We start from the raw sequence: 19,532 nt of genomic DNA on the forward strand, positions 1-19,532 counted from the left end.
CCCATTCACACAGCTACAGATCCCCCAGAGTGCTTTGGCTAAGAGCCAAGACAATTAAACAGTTTTAGTGTAGACCATGGGATGGGCAGAAGTTAGGTCTGGATCTGCTGGGAGATCTCTGGGCAATTTGAAGCAGATTAGGGAGGATTTCTGACTGTTAATTGTTTAACAATAACAGCAACAAAATGACTCCCTTCCTGCAATAAACTATACTGCTGAAATGAAGAGAGCCTTGGCGTAACCAGGAGTGGATGTTGTGTGGAAGAGCTGTGACCTCCACTCAGTTCTGGTACTCAAAACAGATTCCTGGGCTCAGAATTCTTTAATTCTCAGTGTACGTCTTTTGCAGCAATTGGTGGATCTCAGGGTTCTAGCAAAAAGCAAAGGAGATCCTGCAACCCTGAAATTTGCCCAGGGCTGGCTGGCTGGCTGGCTGGCTTGCTTGCTTTCTTTCTTTCTTTGAATTATTTTTTATTGTGACATTTCAACAAAACAAAACAAAAAAGAGGAAAGGAAAAAAAAGGCCCACGGCTAACTTTGATTAGGGAGAATACTTCTACTTCTAGCTATTAGGTAGCCACCGGTAGACCTCTCTCCATGGAGGAAAAGAACTTCATGGATTTCACACTTGGATACAACCACAATACATTGGCTTGAGCTTTCCAAAATATCTGAGATTTTATTCTTTATTTTTGCAGAAATGTCAGTCATGTTATCAGTCAATAGATCAATGTTACTGAATCATTGGGAGGGAAGCTCCTCAGTTGTGTCATCGTCCTAATGTTGCCAGCTTTCGTTCTAGCTGCACTCCTAGGCCTTATAAACAGCTGCGTAGCTGGCAGAAATTCAGCGGGTGAAATTTTTCATATTGCGTTTTCTCCACACATACCAAGAACGTCTCCTCCTGCTAGATTGCTGCCAACGGGACAGCTGTAGAAGGCACAGCAGCAGGGCTAGCAAAAAAAGGTGGCAACCCTTATTATGACAACCCCCCCACCCCGTCACAAACTAAACCTCAGTTATGCAAAACGTTACTGGCGTGTCTCCACTGTACCGGAATAGCCCTGCTAGATCTGTCATTGTTATCGTTAATAATAATAATAATTTCATTTAAAATATCAATAGGCCCTTCTCCTTTCGAAAGAGCATATATTGAAAAATAACAGATCATAAAAATCATATGACCAAACAGCAAACAATCATTACAAAAACAGAGCAAAACCAACTAATTCAGCCAAATCCCTGCTGAAATAAAATAAATATTACAGCCCTTGTGCAGTTTTAGGCTGGGTGTGTGTGTGTAGGGGGGGATAGGGGGGTTCTATGCAGGAAAAAGCCAAAGACAGACAGCTGCTTATGTCAAAAGATTCCAGTGGAGGCTGGTGGTTCCAATGTCAGTGGGGCAATGAATCAGCTCCGGGTTTTAGTCAGAACTCTAAAGGAGCCATCCAGGTGATGGCTCTTTAGAATTCTGACTGGTTCTGATTGAAACCTGAAGTGGATTCACCACCCCACTGACATCGGAGCCACCAGCCTCCACAGGATCATTTCATAACGCCTTGGGGCCACTGCAGTGAAAGCCCTGCACTGTGCAGTCACAGATCTAACTTCTCACAATGTGTGCACAGGAACTACAGCTTGAACACTTCACAGGAACTGGTATGTGGGCTGATATACGGAGAGGTGGTCCCTCAGGCATGTGGGTTCCAGACTATGAAAGTCATTAGAGGTCAAAACAAGCATCTTGAATTGGTCCTGCAAAAACACTGATAGCCACAGCAATCAGCAATAGGGATGTATGAGAGTTTCATATATGTTCACAAAACATGCGAACATGCACCCTAAATGCAAATGTGAGCAGGAGAGCGTGTTCTCTGAAAATGCTTGCAAATTCCCGAACTTATGTTTGTGCTAAAAATTGCAAATTTAAAAAATGCACTCTTTTTAAAGTGCGCACTTTTTAAAATGTGCATTTCTACACTTTAATCTATGGGGGGAAGGTGTGCGTTTTCAGAATGCTTTCAAAATGCATTTTGCCATTCGAAATGCAGTTTTCCGGTTTGACCGAAATGCAAAAAGCGTGCAAGCAAACATGGGGAACGAGGAGAATAGAGCTTAGGCTTGGTGTTTGGAAAATCTGAGCAATCCCAAAATTTGCTTGTTCACCCATCCCTACGTGGCATAATGCCAGCTGGCTATGGTTGCACCTTCCTGTGTCTGTTAAAAGACAGGCAACTGTGTTTTGAACCGATGGAACCTGCCAAACCATCTTCAAAGGCAGCCCCATGGAAAGCCCTTGCAGCATTCAAACCTGGAGGTTGCAAAGCAGGGGTGAACACAGCGAGGTCTTCTCCACCCGGAAAGGGGTGAGGACTAGCAATAGGTTTAAATCAGTGGTGGGAAACTAAGTGGCCCTCCAGATGTGGTTGGCCTACAATTCCCATCATCGCTGACCATTTGCTATGCTAGTATGTGAGGGACCCAACATCTGGAGGGCCACAGGTTCCCCACCCCTTGTTTAAATGGCAGAAAATATCCCTAGCCACAGCCACATCGAGCTCCTTGAAAAGCAAGCTGGTACCAGGGGAAGCCTGAAGCTCCTAAACGGATCAGATGCGTCACAGCAACGGCACTCAGTGCCTCACAGGATAGCGCTGGTATTCCACCCTTCCTCTAGGGAGTTCAGGGCAAAATACAAGGGACTCATTTCATCTTCACTGCAGCCCTATGAGAAAGGCAAGGGTGAGAGAGAACGGCTTGCCCAAGTATACCTAGTGAACCTTATGGCTGAGCAAGATTTGAATCCAGGTCTTCCCGGTCCAATTGGTTGACTGCATGAGGGTTGTCAGCTTGCCAGAAAAAGAAAAAAGCAGCCCTGGGCTGCTCCTGTGCCTTTAACAGAAGTTTGATCTGCAGAAATTACTAGGTGAAGCTCACAGTGGCATGGCAACAAACGTGATCTCCTACTACCTGCAGCAGAACAAACCGCTATTCAAGGGACGGCTACACGGGCTGGTTCAAAAGCTCTATCCAAACGGCAGATGGAGTGACAAAACTGTTTCTGGACTGTACTACTTCAGAGTGAACATGGGGCATTTCAAGCCTGAATGTTCCTCCAAATAAAAGATTTCCAAAGGAAAGTAGATGTTAAATGGGGAAAGGTTCTAGCTGGGTCCCTCACATGCTAGTTTTCTGTGTGTATGGTCTTTTAGCATTCACACATAAGCCCTCTCTACCTGCAAGTTGAAATGGTGCAGTCCAGGAACAATTCTATCATGTGATTTGATACACTGTTTGCGTAGACTGGGTTTAAGCCCAGTGCTTTATCCACCATACTGCATTGCTTCTCACTGCACAGACAGCCTTGTTTATTCCAGCTTCTGATTAACGGCCTTTTGTAGAATGAATGTTCCCTTTGCAGCCATTTGGATAACTAGGTTTCTATCAGTGGAGGTTGGTGACTCCGATGTCAGTGGAGCAGTGAATCTGCTCCAGGTTTCAGTCAGAACCAGTCAGAATTCTAAAGGAGCTCTCCAAGGTGCTTTGCACCTTGGATAGTTCCTTTAGAGTTCTGACTGGTTCTGGCATCAGAGCCACCAGACTCTACTGGTTTCTATTGTGCTGTCATACAGTTTGCCAGGTGGGACAACACGTTTAATAGTACCTTCCCATAAAACAAAAGTGCATAGGAAAAGTGGGGTGTTCTCACAGATACCCCTGTTGTACCATTTCCTGCTCATACAGGTTGAAAATACACTTCCAGTGTCCCAGAAATTGAGTATGTAAACTCTCCTTCCTGCGATATGGAAATCCTACCAGCGTGGATAGGTAGGTAATACTTTGCAGATTGATGGTCAGAAATATCTCCGGCTAAGACACCATGCTTTTAGTCTTCATAGCTAGATGGTTTCTGGCCCGCATGTGGCAATTAGGCATGCTGTCCGTGCCAGACTGGTTGGTATCTTTTGCTGGTGTTTGGGGGCAGGCGAACTTCACAAATTTTTGCCCTGCTAAAAAGTACAAAATGGGGTCCAGGCAACTGTTAGTGCTAGCCAACGGCCGGGTGACTTTATATGCCAAGTTGATGGCATTGAGGGTGGGACAGCTCAGGTCCCAGTTGCGGAAGGAGTAATACAAGGTGCGAGTCACGTGGAAAGGCAAGAAGCAAACAATGAAAACCACCAAGACGATGATGATCATCTTGACAGACTTCTTCTTGGAGCTGGACATGCGGGTGGTACCACGGGTGGGCTGGAGCAGCTTGCGGGCCATCAGGCAGTAGCAGACGATGATGACCAGGAACGGGATGCAGAACAGCAGGACAAGCATCACCGAACTATAGATGACGAACTGTCCAAATTGCTCTTTAGCCGACGTGTCGTGGCAGGTGATGCTGTTGCACCGCTGACTGGTGGTGACAAAAAAGAGCACCGGGGACTGGCAGGTAATAACGACCACCCAGACGATAGCTGACACCCAACGGGCATAGCGGACGTGGCCCCACTCTAGGGACTTCAGTGGAAGGCAGATGCCCATAAAACGATGGATGCTGATGCAGAGCAGGAAGAGGATGCTACAGTAGAGATTGGTGTAGAAGAGGAAGCGGACGATCTTACACAAGCCCACGGTGAAGGGCCAGTTGTCCTCCATGGCATAGTAGTAAACCAGAAGAGGTAGCGAAACCACGTAGAGAGTGTCAGACACAGCCAGATGGAACATGTAGGTGGTGGAGGCATTCCAGGTCTTGATCCTGAAGATGAAGATGTAAAGAGCCAGCAGGTTGAGGCAGAGGCCCACCACAAACACAATGCTGTAGGAGACGGGCAGCAGGATGTACTTGAACTCCTCATCAAACTTGCACTTGTAGGTGTTGTCCTCCTTGCTGCAGTTGGCATCTGAGAAGTTGGCGGACTGCAGCAGGAGTGTGACGTTCGCCATAGTGCTACAAAAACCAGAAAGGAAGTCAGAAGTGAACAACAGTGGCAGTTTAAGAACATAAGAAGAGCCCTGCTGGATCAGACCAAGGGTCCACCTAGTCCAGCATTCTGTTCACACAGTGGCCAACCAGCTGCCCACAGGAAACCCACAAGCAGGGCATGAGTGCAACAGCACCCTCCCACCCATGTTCCCCAGCAACTGGTGTACATGGGCTTACTGCCTCTGATACTGGAGGTAGCATAGAGCCATCAGGACTGGTAGCCATTGATAGTCTTCTCCAGGAATTTAAGAACATAGTTGAGAGTAATCTTATTTATTTCATTTCATTTCATTTCTATACTGCCCAATAGCTGAAGCTTATAATGGGGTATGGTCCAAACACTGAGAGACTGGTGTGTAGGCTTGGTTGAAGCCATGGCCTCAACCACACAGCACAACCAAGGGGAGGTTCATGCAATTATAAATAGTGCAGAACGAGTGGGAAGGGAGGATCATTTTCTCCCTCTGATAATGCCAGCAGGAAAGTAACACAGTTACATGGACTAGCAACAGGTTCAGGACAGAGGAAAGAATGTATGTCACACATTATTGTTGTTAAGCTGATGTCTGTCCTGGCTTTCCATCAGTAAGATAAACAAGGAGGAGACCAACAAAACTAACAAATAATCAAATATGTCAAATCATCTGATAAATCATAAAATTAGCAATAAACCACAAGCCTAAAAAGCAGAAAACCACAACAGAAGCAGAATGATTTAAAACAGCGAGCAGCTGAGGATTGGCTAAGAATGCAGCAGCAGCCAGCAAGTGAGAGGCAGCTAAGTGACCACATTTCAAAAGGCCTTTTGGAACTGAAAAAGAAAAATCTTTACTCTCCCTGGAAAAACAGCAAGAAGGACGACAGATGGCTCTCTCAAGGGAGAGAATTCCAAAGCCTGGGGGCTAGTTGCAAAAAAATGGTTTGAAAGCAAATTGTCCTTAGTAAGCCTCCATAGTGGAAATTCAGTGGCAAGCTGCTGGTTTTTTCTCCCCTCCCCCTGATTTCTTGGGGGTGATGGGAGGCAGTGTGGACCATGCCAGCGGGGCGGGGGGACATGCCCACCCACGATCTACACTACCATTGTCACCTCTGGCTGCCAGTGGCCCTCCGAGCTCTCAGACAGAGGTTTTTCCCAGCCTTGCTCCCTGAAATCCTTTAGCTGCAGTTGCAAGGAATGCACTGTGCGATCTTCCGAGAGGAGATCTGCCCCTCTGTCATGGCCCCTCTACTCCGTAATTCAGATGAGGCATAATTATGGGTGGGATGGCCACTTATGTATCGCCAAAACAGAGGACAAAAGAGGACTCTGTTTTGCATACAATTTGCATATGCTGATTTATATGCATATATGCAAATGTTGAAATAATCACTTCATTTAAACAGAAATACAGTGCATGTGGTTCATTATTTTTAAACTGAACTTGGACTGCACAGCCCTCCAAACAGAGGACTGTCCTCTGTAAAAGAGGCCACCGTAATTATGGAACTCACCCCCACACAATTTAGGTGTGTGGCTTCTTTGAATCCACAGAGGACTGGTCTGGCAAGGGCTATTGCCCATGAATGATAGCTAATGGGGCCTCTCTATGCAGAGGCATGGAGGCTGATGGCTCCGATGTCAGTGGGCCATGAATCCACTTTGGGTTTCAGTCAGAACCAGTCAGAACTCTGAAGGAGCTTTGCACTTTGAATAGCTCCTGGAGAGTTCCGCCTGGTTCTGGCTGAAACCCAAAGCGGATTTACCGCCCCACTGACATCAGAGCCACCAGCCCCCACTGTACAGAGGTGGTACATCTCAGCCTGTCAGAGGTTGTGGACAAACAACATCACTGTGCCCTGCCGAGAAACACCCCAGAAACATCTGGCTTGTTGGTACTGGAATTCAGCAAAACACACAAGTTGCAAGGAACCTTACAGGACTGCAATTTACCCATCTATATTGTATGAAAAGAATAAATTTTATAATAATTTGAAGACGTGTGTATGGCTGGTGACTGGCTTTTGGAGCACAAGTACAAGTATGTTCTGGAGAAAGAAATTTCCACATTTCATACAATCTTTTTTTTTTTTCCAGATGAACTAATCAGCTCACAATTTATAATAAACACAGGTCCTTGGAATTATTTAATTGACCAGTGTACCACTGAAAATGTATAATATTGAGGAAGTGGAATGTTTTCTTGTGATACCAGATTTCATACTGTACTATATATAATGATTATGAAAAGTGGTCTATATTGTTCCTGAGGAAGACTATTTCTAGTGGAAATGGTAATACACCAGGGTTCCACTGATGGAGATGATTGATATGATATACATGTACTGGAAGTATTTACTTCTTTTGTCATTGACTGATATGGTTGATACGATGTATATGTATTGTAATTATTTATTTTCCCTGCAATTTGGTGTGTGTAACTGATTGCGTCTTAATTGCTTGTTTACATGCCTTCAAATTAATATAAATGTTACTCCTTCCATACAATAAATTGCAGTTCTGTAAGGTTCCTTGCACCTTGAGTATTTCTGTGGAACTCCCTCCCTAGGGAACTCCGCCATGCCCCCTCTTTAATGAGCTTCCGCCATGCATTAAAAACGTGGTTGTTCAGGCAGGCATTTGGGGTGGGTTAGGGTATTTTTTATTATGTTTTTAATGTAGAATGTTATTGTTTTAACTGTTTTGTTGTTGTACATCGTCCAGAGTGGCTGGGTGACCAGCCAGATGGGCAATTAATAAATTTAATAAATAATAATAAATAATAATAATAACTGTAATTGGGGCTCCTTTCTTTTTTGTTTCATTGCAGGTTGATACTGGAAACAGAATGCAGAAGCAGGTCGACTCTCATTCTGAAGCAGCAGGCAGTTCTTCTATTCTTTTATGTGCATGAATTCTGAAATGTACCCAGAGAAGGTAATCCACGTGCAGAAGCAGGCTTCCATATGCATATGGGGAACCACAAGCATAAATGGGATGTGCATGCAAGCCCATATCTGAAAGCAGAAGTTGTCAATCCACACTGCATTGTTTTCAATGGGATGAGGATTTGGGATGCAAATCTGAAATACACATGCTATTGAAAGTTGCAGTGCATAATGACGACTTCTCCATTGGGTACATATTTGGATATGTATCCCCCTTGAGCTTGTGGTTCTTGACAGGTGCATGAAAACCTAGTTCTGCATACAGCTCTCCTTCTCTGCATCAGAGTCTCTTGCTTTTTTTTTTTAATGCAGAACTTTATTTTGGTATAAATTTAGATATCCTGTTTTATTACACCAAGCATGCTGTTGTTGTTCAGTCGTTAAGTCGTGTCCGACTCTTCGTGACCCCATGGACCACAGCACGCCAGGCCAATAGAACTCATGAGCCTTTTGTATCTGAAATTCTGAATCAAAGTAAACAAGGCAAAACCAAGACCCACTGCTCATTTTTTTCCTTCTTTTTAACATGAACTTAAGTTTTTTGTGATGGTTCATTGTCCCTGCACTGCATATTATACAAATAAAAATGACTAACGTTCTGTTTTATGAGAATTTCACAAGCAAAATTCTCTCATTGCACAAGCAAAATGCTTTAATTGCTTGTCATCCCGCCTTTCAAATTACTCTTTCCGGGTTCAGGAGGAAAGTTCGCATTTTAATTATTAACTTGCAGAAGGTGCTGGCCAGCTGTTGTAATGAATGTGGAGATGCAAAGCAAACAGGCCGGTTCTGCGGCATGAGTGGCAAGCTTTGCATTCGATCTGATCTCTAGCAGCAACAGCCAAACCACCCAGGAAGCCTCCTACCGGGCCAGGCAGAGTGACCGAGCAAGATATCCAGGACAGCTCACTGGTTTGAGTAGCAAGCAAATGATCCATCTGACCAAATAATCCTTGCACACATAGGACCTAATGTAAATCAATGTGCTCCCAGACAAGGCTATTAATGTGCAATGGCCCTGATTCATTCATGGAATTTTATGGGGGGTCCAGATGTCATCATCATCCACTTTGCAACCCTCCTGTATTGTCCCATTGCTTCTTCCATCTTCCGTCTTTAAGGAAGAAGAACTGCACAATGCCTTCTTGTTGGTAGGAATCGGAGTCCTCCATCTGGAAGCATCTTAATCCTTCCTGTGAACCTTTCCACTACCATCCTGTGATATCCAATGGTGTAGTAATTCATTTTGCAGCCACTTATCAGTATAATCTCCACAGCCACTTTCCCAAGGAGAGTCCAAAAATGCAGGTATCTGTGTTGCTCCATATCTGTGAGTGCGTGTGAGTGTGTGTGTGTGTGAGAGAGAGAGAGAGACAGAGAGAGAGACAGAGAGAGAGACAGAGAGAGAGATCGTTCACAACAAGATATTGTCGCTGGGAAAATCCGTTTCCCCCCAGCTACTGAGAGGAGTGAAGGTAAGCTCAGAGGGAACAGGAAAGTCTGAGCAGGGTGGAGGATGACGTTGGCATCCCTGCTAATCAAAAGGTCCCAACGCTTTGACCCTGTGAGCCCTGGCTCCAGCACACCAAGGATTCAGGGTGAGTTACTAATATAAGGGCAAAACTCCCAGGAACATACAAGGAAACAAAACAGTCATCACCTTTAAAACCTTTTGAGCTCACAGCCCACAAAACCACAGTAAGTTTGAAACCTCAAAGCCACACAAAATCCCCACAATTGTCAAACTTGTCAAGTTGGGAATTCATTTTGAGTAAATGAGCTGACACTGGCTGCTGGACAGCTCAGCCAATAAGGATCGCTCGTGTTTGTAGTCGCCAACATGGGGAAATTCAAAAGGGGCGCATAGTTCAGCGGTGGAGCTCATGGTTTGTACGCAGAAGGCCCAATTTCATTCTCCAGTTAAAAGGATCTCACATAACTTGTCTGGAAAGTTTGAAAATGGTTACAGGTTGGAAAAAAAGACCGATAAAGCACACTTAGGAATTTGTAACAGGTTTGTCTTCCTCCTTTCCACATGTCAAAAGGGATGTTTCCCTCCAAGGTCCTGTACATTGCCATGCATTGAGGCAGAAGAGTAAGTGAAGGGTTCTTCTTTTAGCAGTCTGTACATTCCACTGTTGCTGTTGTTTACAAATTCCCACGCATTTGACCTCTCAAGACCTCCAGGCCGCGGATTGCTCATTCTTAACGACTTTGCATAAAATTATATAATAATACTACTACTACTAATAAAAAACACATCTTTGCAAAAACTTAATTGCTTTTTCAGCTGAACACTTAAGCAGCATAAACACAAGTGAGCTGCAGGATTCTTCCTTCCTTCCTCCCTTTCTCCACCCTCTGCCTTCTGGAGCATGAATTCCCACTGCCAGACATAGGCACTTTTAGGCAGTAAGGGCATCAGCCTCATTAAGGCTAAGCAAGGTTCCCACCGAAATTAGCATCAGACCCCCATTTCAAATCCTGGTTTAAATGGGTTAACTTCAACTGGTCCAGAATGCTGCAGCCAGAATGCTGACTGGGGCCAGTTACAGGGAGCACATGGCTCCCTTGTTACAGCAGCTTCACTGGCTACCAGCCTGTTTCTGGGCAGAATTCAATGTGCCGGTTATGACCTACAAAACAGCGTTGGGACCAGGACACCTGAAAGACCACCTTCTCCCATATGAGTTTGCCCAGATCTTAAGATCTTCTGGAGAGTTCCTGCTTTCAAGACTAACGCCTTCAGAGGCGCATCTAGTAGTGACCCAAGAGAGGGCCTTCTTGGTGGCTGCTCCTAGGCTAGGTTCACTTCCTCTCTGCTGTCCTTCCAGCAGCAAGCAAAGACCATTTTATTCAAGAAGGCCTTTGGCCTGTGAGTGGGTCTGTTGGGTTGGGTGCTGTTTTTATTCTGTAATTGTTCTGTTTTTCTTGTATTTTAATGTATTGTTTTAAACAATTTTGATTGTCTCTGTAAGCCACCTTGAGTGCCATTTTTTGGTAGAAAGGCTGGGTAAAAATCAAATCAATCAATAAAGTGGCAGACAGGTCTCTCAGTTGTAGAACTGACAAATCCAGAGGCGGTGTGCTTCTGAATACCACATTCTGGGGACTAACCCCAGGCAAGCAGCCATGGCTGGTCCATTAGGTGTATTCCCCTCCCACAAACTCTTGTTCCAGTCACAGCTGCCCAACCCCTGCATGCACAGCCACAAAGAAATGTTGTTAACGCCAACAGCAAGCATGCCGCCACACCTGCAGCACACTGTCCTGAGCAAATTTGCACATGTGCAAAGGAATGGAGCTCTGCGCAGGCTTGCGCTGTTCTCTTCTTTCTCCTCCTCCAGTGTGAGGTGCGAGCAGCAAATCAGCTTCTCTGCTCTGTGGCAGGGGATTCAAGAGACCCCAGCACCCCAGCTGTGGAATGAGCTCCCTAGAGAGGTTCGCCTGGCGCCTACGTTGTGCTCCTTCCGGCGCCAGGTGGAGACCATTTTATTGTCCTCGTATTTTAGCATTTTAGCTTCCTAGTCTTTTAGCTCTGGTGTTTTAAATCTGCATTTTAAATCTCTGCATTGCTGCTAGGTTTTATTCTGGTTGTACTGTTATATTGTGGTTTTAAGCTTTCATATTTTTTATTGTTTTATGCTGCACTCTGTGGTTTTAATTTTTGTGAACCACTCAGAAAGCTTCAGCTATTGGGCAGTATAGAAGTGAAATAAATAGACAAACAAACGAATAACAAACAAAAGGCTGCTCTGCCTTTGGTGTCCGCTTGGCTCCAGCAGTGGTGACCCGGCCCTCTCTCTGCTCCACCAGTCCCAGTGGGCACCAGCTGCCACTGCTGCCGTGCCATCTTCCTTTGCTTATCTGCTTCCCACTTGCATCTGGCTGGCCATGGGTGGACACAGGATGCTGGTTTAGATGGGCATTTGGTGTGACCCAGCAGGGCTCTTCTTATGTTCATAGATGACATCAACACCACTGTTGATTCTAAGTGAAGACGAAGGCTGGAGCAAGGCAGGGGAGGGTGGTGGCTCCAATTTCTAAGGTGCTGAAACTGTTTTGGGGACAGCGTTCAGCACCATGGATGGCTCCTTGAGACTTCTGGCTGGTTCTGACTGAAACCCAGAATGGATTCACAGCCCCACCGAAATCGGAGCCGCCAGTCTCCACTGGAGGTAGGGACTCACTCAGCTGAGAGGAGGGGGCCCATGTGTCCACAGCCCACTCCCAGGTTGCTTAACCATGGTCATGCAACTGGCAGCATTTCCCTTTCTCCTCCTCCTCCTCCTCCTCCCCTGTCCTTCCTCTTCTTCCTTCTTCTCCTTCTTCATCATCAGCCCTGCATGTTATCTTCCTCGGTGGGTGGAGGTAGGCGTTACACGGCCAAGTGGCATTTCTAATCTGCCTGGACTGCTTCTTCTTTGCAAAGCAAAGGGGAGGCAAGGGCTGGATGTGCCTGATCTTGTCTGATAGCCAAAGCTAAGCAGGGTCAGCCCTGGTTAGTACTTGGATGGGAGACTGCCTGGGAATCAGGCTTCCTGCACTAAGCAGGGGATTGGACTCGATGGTCTTGTAGGCCCCTTCCAACCCTATGGTTCTATGAGGTTTGCAGGGGAGAAATGGTGGGTATTACCTTTCCTGTGCCTGGTGCCTTCCCACAGCAGCAGTACCAGACTTATATTTGCAACTGGATTGTGTGGATAGGAGGGGAGTTGCAAGGGGGGTGGGGAAGCAGGGGGAGGTTTAAAGGGGGAGGTTCCATCTCCTGCCTGCCATTCCTCTCCTGAAAATCACTCCCCTGCCCTCGCCTCCAATGCTGCTTTGCAGAGAAGACAGGATGGCTGGGCTTGGAGGTGGGGGCAATGCTTTGGACATGTAACATGTAGCTCCAGCCATATACGTATCTAGCTAAGGACGAGTGACTACCCATATCACTCCATCCATATCCTTCAACAGCCAGATGCAGTTTTTTCTCTGAAAGATGTGTGGTTCTGTCACCTGACCTAGTTTGCATTTGCCTAAGGAAACATGAGCAACTATAGTTTGGGGGTAATGACAGATTATGTAAATATTAGTAAAACAAGTAGGCCCCTATTGAGATTACTGTTTTGCTCTGTGACATTAGTTTATTTCATGCTCTCACATTAGAGCATGAAACATTTCATTTCACACACACACACACACACCCTGGCTGCACGTGCAAAAGAGGCATCATGCAGATAAGGCTTTTGGAACAAACAGAACTTTACCAGAAGAAGGCTAAACATTTTTGTTTTCGCAATTTTCCCAAGGAGGAATGAGCGCTCACCATGGTCCTGATTGCTAAGGATCCGTCCAAATGGATCTTATTACTGGGTTATTATTTCAAGAAGTACGTTTATGCATTGGCTTTTGGCAATTCCACTGTTACGTGATTTTGGTTGGTGGGAGGGACCGTATCGCCTTAAGGCAAAAATGGGGACAAGTGATATACCAGAGGCTTGTCAGGAAATAGGGAGCGCTCTGAGCTGCTGGTGGTGGTGGTTGTGATGATGACGAGGATTAAATTTATATCCTGCCTTTTTTTCTCTTGCAAGGAACCCAAGGCAGCTCCTCTCCATTTTATCCTTCCCACAACCCTGTGAGGTAGGCTAGGCTGAGAGTCAGTGACTGGCCCAGAGTCACTCAGGGAGCTTCACGGCCGAGTGGGGACTAGAACCCAGATCTCTCGAGCCCCAGTCCAACACTCTAACCACTACACCACACTGCCTTTCTCAGTTGGCACATATGTGCAGCCTGTTGCTCCAAGGAAAGATCTGTGCCAGCTGTTCAAAACCAAACACCCTCCAGATGTTTTGTACTACAACTCCCATCACCACAGCCAGCATGGGTGAAGACTGGCCTCTGCAATAGGGTACTATGGCTCGTGTGGCTCTGTGGGGATTATGGGAATTATAGTCCAAAACATCAAGGGGGCTTGATTGGGGGAAACCAACCTTGATCCTTCTGTGCAGCAGCAGGCTGTCTATATGCTCCATTTTCTCAGGGCAGTCCTTTCTTCCTAACCAAAATGCATACACATTTTTGTGTGAGCTGCTTTATAAAATGAAATCAAAATCTCAAACTGATGTGGGAACAGGATGAGTTAAACTCAAGAATGGACAAAAGAGAAACTGCCCAGAGAGCTTTGGCTATGGGGAGGTATAGAAATGATGATGGTGATGATAAATGGGGAGAAATGGAAAGAGACACATTTGTCCATCCCTAGTAGTATATTAACCCACTGGAAAAAGAGTGTAATGGGGCAGCTCCAATTCCCAGCCCCTCCTCAGCGCACATGGGGAGCTGTCACTAGGACCGCAGCAGCTTTCCCCAAGCTCCCTCTTCCCAAACCCGGTTGGGGTGAGGAGGCCGTGATGGAGGCGACACACCTATGTGTCCCATGTGAATCAGTGAGACGCCTCTGCTCTGCCAGGGGGCAACCAACCTCCCCAGGACATAGAAGCTGGGGGAGGCAAGAGGGCTCCACTGACGCCAGGATGCCTTGTCCCACTGGAGCATCACACCCCTGCCTCCCACGCACCCTAGTTTGAGAACCACTGTGCTGGGCACCGCCCCCAGGCTTTCAGGGCTGTCTCCAGCACTGTGGAGGCTACAATCTGCAGAGAGAAACAAAAGGCAGCCTCTCAGGGCGCTGGATTCTTTGCCAGATGCCACATTCCATCCTTGTGCAGCCGTGCAGAACAAGCACACGGCCTTGTCACAGCACCAGTGCTCTACAAAGCCGGCACTGTCCCCTGGCAGCCCAGAATGCCCCGGCCTGTTGATTGTTGACATCCTTTGGCAATGTGAAACTATTGGGTTGCCGGGTTCCGAGAATTGGCCTCCCCTTCTCCTTCTTCTCCTCCTTCTCCTTCCCCTTTCTTGTCTCTAAATGCCTCAGACAAGAGCAGCTCCCTTTGTGACCGAAACCCTACCAGCCCCACATAATGGCACAAGGCGGAGCAGAAGCGCCCGGTGTCAGGCGAGGCCAAGACCCCTTGGGGCATCCAGGGAACCCTTGCCTCAAGGCGTGGCTGGGATGGTGTAGAGGCCTGAGGAGAGTCACGAGCTGTCTTTCTCCAGGGGCACCCAGTGGCTGAGGCTGCTTCTCCAACCAGGCCTCGCCACCCCAAACATTGGGCAAAGGAAGAAAATAAGGGACAAATAAGGTCTCTCCTGCTGCTCCCTCAAATGACTTTTATTAGGGCTGTGCACAGCTTTGGCCTGAGGCCCAAACCCCGAGTCGAGGCAGGCTGCTTCGGGTCACTTCGAGCACCTTCCAAGCCAAAGGGGAGGGGGCACGAAGCGATCCAGAGCAGGTCAGGGGCTCTCTGAAGCACTCGGTGTGCTTCAGAGCTTCGGCACCCCCGGCCCAGCCACGCCAGCGCCTCCAGGTCCTTACCTGAACCACTGTCGCTGCCACCCTCTGTTGCTGCCACCTCCACGGCTGTTGCTGCCGCTGCCGCCGCCTCCTCCTCCGCCGCCACCTCTGCCGCCTTCTCCGCTGCCGCTGCCTTCACCACCGCCGTTGTCACCTCCACCAGCTCTTGAGGCCTGGATGCACACTGACTGGTCTTCTTCAAGGGAGTTGCCATTCTTCAAGTGGCCACCTCCTGGAAGACCCTGGAAGTTGCCATTCTTAAAATGGCGGCTCCCTGCAGTAAGAGTCAGCACGCATACAGGCCTCAGGAGCTGGCAGCAGGGATGCCGGTGGCGGTGGAGAAGGTGGCGGCAAGGTAAGGAGCTGGTGGTTTGCGCGGGGGCATCAGGGGGGAACCCGAAGAGGGGTCCAGCAGGGTTCAGGGCCGAGTCGTGTCAGGGGCCCATGAATCAGCCTGAGCCAAATCAGGCCCGCCTCCGAAGCCACGACATGCCTTCTGAGTTGGATCAGGTGGTCCCTGCACAGCCCTAACTTTTATTTACTTATTTTATTTATTGAACACTATTGTTAGGCTGTCGTTAAGGGTAGAACCCTCCCAGAACTCCTGAAGAAACATCTCCCAGGACACCTGCATGACGCCACCTCTCTTACCTTTTCCACAAAACCTTTACAGGGGTGGGGAAACTGTGCCCACCAGATGTTGATGGACTACAACTCCATCACCCCTGACCACTGGCCATGATAGCCGGGGCAGATGTGGCTTGGAGTCCAGCAACATCTGGAGGGCCACGGGTCCCCCCCCTGATGTTAGCACAACCTCTTCACCTCCCCCTGCCCTACAGTACCCAAGCCAGCAACTAAGTCCAAGTATATGTGTCAGGAACAGTTGCGTGTTCTCCCGTTTTCCCCTGCTTCTACTTCCCTCTGTTTCCTGTGTTGTTCCCCCATCCCAAATTTATACCGTGTAAAGCAGTCTTCCCCAACCTGGTGTCCTCCAGATGTGTTGGGCTGCAATTCCCATCATTCCCAGCTAGGCATGTTGGAGAAATCTGCAAGGGAATCAATTGAGTTTGGATTTCTATGAATCTGCCCTGTGAATTCTGCAGCAGACCAGCTTTTCCCGAGTCTCAAACATACGCAAATGTAGTCATAGAAAAATACATAAAATTAAAAAACACTGGCCAAAAATGTGCATTTCCCCCATAGACTAAAGCATGAAAATGCGCATTTGGGGGGATTTGCACAGGATTCGCAAGTGTGAATTTGCGTAAATGCAGGAAATTGGGGAAAATCTGATTCCACCCATGAGCGGATGACATAACGAAAAGTGCCTGACAAACCATGAAACCCAGACGGGGTGGATTTTACAAAATCCATGCATCCCTATTCCCAGCCGGTATGGCAGTTGATGTCCAACACACCTTGAGGGCAGCAGGTGGATGGTGCTAAATAAATAAAGGCATCGTGCTGCAAGGTGTTAGTGTGCTGGAAGCATCACATGCTGGGTGGCAGGTGGAGCTAGGGAGGCACCGAGTAACAGGATTAGTGGGAGGTGGATGCAGGCAAGATCAAGATCCTGCACACTGAGGAGGGCTGAGCAGAAGCGCCAAGGATCAGTCCGAAGCAGAGTGCTTGGCGTGCCTAAGGCTACTCCATATGCCCTTGCAGCACGGCTGGAAACCATGCAAGCTGAACCTTTGGAGGCTGGTGGGATCATACCCACTGCCCACATGACTGACCTTCATGTGTTCACGGGCACGCAAAGCCCATGAGCATGTGGAGGTCTAGAGTGGGGAACAATGGTGTGATCCTGCTCCCCTTCCACATTTTCTGCCTACACGGTTTCTGCAGTGTGTCAAAAGGGCTTGCGCCACATGCTCCCTGTATGGAGATGATGCCCATGCGGAAAGTGCGTATGTCTAAACAGTCATGTTTGATGTGCCTCTGGCATCCATAGATGGGGCAGAGGACTCACACATCGAGGCACTCAGGGCAAGGGCAGCTGTGCTCACTGGGGATAGTGGGAGTTGGACGACACCAGGTTAGGAGAGGCTAAGGATTGGCAAAAGAGCAGCAAAGAGTTTGAAATTGGAGACAAAGAGTTGAGATTGGGGTGGGGGTGGGGGTGGGGAGAGAAGCACGTAAGTTTGCCCTATTTTTTCCTGGTCCTGTTTCTGTGCAGCTGGCGGGCGTGCTTAAAATTAGGCAAGTGAGGCTTCCGCGTCACCTGCCTAACTTCAGTCCATCAGACTGCTTGTGGAGGCACAGGAGGCAGGGTCAGTAATGAAACGTGATGACCCGGGGGCAGGGCCATTGTGCAGCCAGGCCACATGGGGAGCCTGCCTGATGTGTGACCCTCTCAGCTGAACTGAGCCTCCAGCATTGGCTGTCTGCATGGCATGAGGCTACAAGACAGGTGGGTTGCATGGGGTCTGGGCCAGCTCTGTGGTCAAGGTTGCCACTATTTTTGCCATGCCCTGCTCTTGTGCTTTTCACAGCAGCAGATGAGCACAACACGAAGCCGCCTTGTGCTGAGTCAGGCCACTGGACCAACACTGCCTAGTCCCACTGGCCACAGTTCTCTGGAGGAGAGGTTTTTTCCTGTCCTTGCACTCTCTCTCTCTCTCTCTCTCATTCAAAGTTGGAGGTCCATAGACTGAACTTGAAGGAATCTATAAGAAATGTGTTTCAGTTTGTTTTGGACCAGTATTTACCCAGTTTGCACTTCCTGGAACCAAAGACAGGCCAGAATGCAGCTGAGGTCCATACATTTCCGAGCCTGTGATGCGATTCACAGAACAAAAAAAAAGTGCACATTTGAAAAATCTGCATGAAAAAAAATGCATACTTTGGGAAATGTGCACAAATGCACTTTAATTAATGGGAGAAAAATGTGTCCTTTTAAAATGTACCCAACTGATGTGTACATTTGGGGAAATGCACATGGAAATATGCGCGAATTTCATGCGAAAAGAAAAAATGATGCTGGCAATCTGATATGGAGATGAATCAGAATGAGCTTCAATGTGGAATTCAGACAGCCTCACGAAGGTCACGTTTTGCTGGTTCACACATCCCTTTGTCTACATACAAAGCTCGTTTCGGTCAATAAGCTCCAGCCCCTCTGGCCTGATGTGGAGAAATTTAGGGTACTTCCATTTGAGGGTTTTCATGTGCAATCACCCTGCTGCATTCATGGAATTTTACAGGGGTCTACACATCGTCATCTTCAACTTGTAGACCTCCTGTGTGTCCCTCACCCCCACTTCTTCCATTTTTTTTCTTCCCAGGAAAAATCTGAGAAGAAAGAAAAGACCGAATTGCTGCAAGATGCCTTTTGAGCATTAGTGCTCGGAGCCCTCTCCTCTCTGGAAGTGCCCCTAGTCAGTGAAGTTTTTCCTGGTATAGAGAACAAAAAATATGGAGGAACGTTTTCTGAGGGCACATCGGGCAGAATGCAGCCCCAGTTCTCTACTTTCCCTTTAGCCAGAGAGGAAGATGGTTAATTTCAATTTCCTGATGGTTGAGAGACCTACGGGGAGTATAATTTCGATCCCGCCCTTCTTTCCCTTCCAAGGTCTGTTTAGCTCTCGAGGAGTGTTTGTGTGTGTGTGGTGGGGGGCGGGGGCGGGGGGGGGAGAGAGAGAGAGACAGCTGCACAGCTGAAGTGTTTGTGCTCCACAGAACATCCGTGTTCTTGCTCGCAAGGGCCCGCAATGAGCCAGCAACAACACAGCCCTCTGCATCAGGAGGAGCCCAAGAGGACAGACCTTTCTTCCTCTGAACGCTTTCCCATCTGTTCTGGTGTGGGCAGCGTGGCAGTAATTCAAAGGGTGGGAGACAATCAGCCATGCTTCGGGGCTGGGGGACAGAAACATCCTGCAGTCCAAACATCTCTGGCCAGGCTTGGGAACCTTAATGGTGGTTAAACAACTTAACAGGCCTTGGGACAGGGCCCAGCTGATGGTAGCCCTATCGGCCATGACCCTGCATCGGCGGGTCGCAGTGCTAACATCTCTGCCAAGACCAAAAGGGGAGCTCAAGGCAACTATGCAGGGGCCGGGCAGGGTCCCTTGGAGAAGGGCGCAGCCAGGGATCTTATGGCGTGTCGATCTGTTGTGCAATGCAGTCAGCGCAGGCGCCCGAATCCAACGCGCTCGGAGCGCACCAGGTTGCTTTTGCCAGGCCTCTGCATTCGGCACTTTCAGGGTGAGCTGACAATGG

At 47.9% G+C, this 19,532-nt stretch overlaps 1 protein-coding gene across 2 annotated transcripts in view; it reads right to left on the reverse strand.

Moving 5' to 3' along the window:
* Nucleotides 1-669: 669 nt before the first annotated feature.
* Nucleotides 670-19,532, reverse strand: part of P2RY2 (purinergic receptor P2Y2) — a 61,505-nt gene continuing 42,642 nt past the window's right edge. Inside the window, exons 2-3 of one of the 2 annotated variants that reach the window (XM_084841591.1) lie at nt 1,670-4,942; nt 670-1,379 (exon numbers count right to left, since the gene is read on the reverse strand). In XM_084841591.1, coding sequence (XP_084697717.1) covers nt 3,871-4,942 — 1,072 coding nt within the window. In that variant the 3' untranslated portion in view covers nt 670-1,379; nt 1,670-3,870. The remainder of the gene's footprint in view (nt 1,380-1,669; nt 4,943-19,532) is intronic. The other variant, XM_084841590.1, reaches the window with a different exon arrangement.

The sequence above is a fragment of the Heloderma suspectum genome, chromosome 3 (genome assembly GCF_057233095.1).
Source record: "Heloderma suspectum isolate Gila_16-S chromosome 3, 16-S_ref, whole genome shotgun sequence".
NCBI classification, from domain to species: Eukaryota; Metazoa; Chordata; class Lepidosauria; order Squamata; family Helodermatidae; genus Heloderma; species Heloderma suspectum.